The sequence below is a fragment of the Solanum tuberosum genome, unplaced genomic scaffold, assembly GCF_000226075.1.
Source record: "Solanum tuberosum cultivar DM 1-3 516 R44 unplaced genomic scaffold, SolTub_3.0 scf00850, whole genome shotgun sequence".
Taxonomy (NCBI): domain Eukaryota; kingdom Viridiplantae; phylum Streptophyta; class Magnoliopsida; order Solanales; family Solanaceae; genus Solanum; species Solanum tuberosum.
In genome coordinates, this window is record NW_006239775.1 from 30,256 (window position 1) to 32,194 (window position 1,939).

Sequence of the window (1,939 nt, forward strand, 5' to 3'; positions counted from 1 at the left end):
TAGTAACAACTAATAAGTATGGCCAAATGTCGACTCAAACAACATCACATGGGGCACCCAAACTATATATTACTTGATTAAATTTAGCATTTGAAACTTATCTAAAACATGCTATGATAATATTCCTAAGATGATCACCGATGAGGACAACTTTCTCTTAATGAATTTTCCTTCCATGGAAGAGGTCAGAGATGTTGTTTTTGAGATTGACCCTACTAGTGCAGGAGGTCCTGATGGATTTAATGCTAACTTTTTCCAGCACAACTGGGACATCACTGGCCATGATATTTATCAGATGATCCTGGAGGTTCTAAATGGTGAAGAGCTTAGTAAATTCATATCTCATACATGTCTTATGCTGATTTTCTAAGGTTGATAATCCAACAATCCTTTCTTATATGAGGCCTATCAGTCTCAACAATGTCACTCATAAGATAATTACCCTAAGATCATTTCTCCTAATCAAAGTGGTTTCATCAAAGGTAGGAGATAATGTTCTTCTTGCTCAAGAAATTATCAGTTGTATTAGGAAGAAGAGTTCTGGGGATAATGTTGTTATCAAGTTAGATATGAACAAGGCTTACGATAGGCTTTCCTGGACTTTCTCAGAACAATGGATCTACAGTACCATATGGAATCTTATTTCTAATATGTAGTATTCTATCATTATCAATGGTAAAAGAATAGGTTTTTTCAAATCAGAGAGAGGGTTAAAGCAAGGTGACTCTATCTCTCATTCTTTGTTCATTATTGTTGTTGAGGCTATTTCTAGAGCTCTAAATCTCCTCTAGGATAATCACGAGTTCTCTGTATAAGAAAGGCCCTCAGATAAATCATTTGACTTATGCTGATGTTGGGTTCGAAAGTGATTAGGACGTCATGTGAAAGCTTACAATTGCATATCATATGGTTGATAAATCAGATGACAAAAATTTATACTAAAAACATAATATTATTATATGGTTTAGCCAATCGGCCTACATATGAAAAACTAATAAAAAGAAATATTAAAACTGTTGAAGAAAACTCTCTCCATAAACAAAATCTTCATTGACTACATTGTGGATGTTTTTGTGTTCTGCTATGAGAATAAGGATCTTCAATTTAAAGATCTCCAAACTTTTCCTCTAAGGAAAGAATAAACTAAATACGAAAGAAAATTATATTTTACTTTCAGAAAAGTTAAGCATTTATGGTAATAATTTGATTTTCCTTCAAAACAAAAATAAATTTCAAATAAGGTAAGAACATCATGGCAAAACCCTAACAATGACCTCATCATCTTTACTTCTGGTAAGACCAAATCTCTTAAGATTAGCAAACAATCCTATCTGATTATGAAAGAGCTGCTGGACAATGAAGTTTAATTCTTGTTTTTCATTTGTTTCCTTTTTCTCTGTATGAGGTGACAATTCGAGTAGAAAAAGAAGTATGAAAAAGATGGATAAAAATTGTAAAACAACTTCTATTACTCTGTCTGTCTAAAGTTATTCGTCATGTTTCTTTTTTACACGTCTATCGATCCCGTTTTGTCCTCATCTCTCTTGTATTTTCAATAAATAAGGTTGCCAATGACACCAAACTCAACAAACAAGAACTTGATCATGGGAACACAAGTAACAGAGCATGGTACTACTACTTTGAGGTTACTTATGTTCCCATGGTTAGCTTATGGACACATTTCGCCATTTCTAAACGTAGCTAAGAAACTCGCGGACAGGGGATGCTTGATTTACCTATGTTCTACGCCAATCAATTTCAAATCCACCATCAACAAAATCCCTGAAAAATACTCGGAATCAATTCATCTTATCGAGCTTCACATACCAGAATTACCCGAACTTCCTCCTCATTACCATACGACTAATGGTCTCCCGCCCCATCTCAATCACACCCTTAAAAAGGCCCTGAAAATGTCCAAACCAAACTTTTCAAAAAT

General features: G+C 34.1%; 1 protein-coding gene across 1 annotated transcript in view; it reads left to right on the forward strand.

Annotated features, from left to right (window-relative positions):
- Window positions 1-1,604: 1,604 nt before the first annotated feature.
- The window catches only part of LOC102604958 (beta-D-glucosyl crocetin beta-1,6-glucosyltransferase-like), a 3,076-nt gene continuing 2,741 nt past the window's right edge, over window positions 1,605-1,939 (forward strand). The window contains exon 1 of the mRNA XM_015305575.1: window positions 1,605-1,904. Coding sequence (XP_015161061.1) covers window positions 1,605-1,904 — 300 coding nt within the window. The remainder of the gene's footprint in view (window positions 1,905-1,939) is intronic.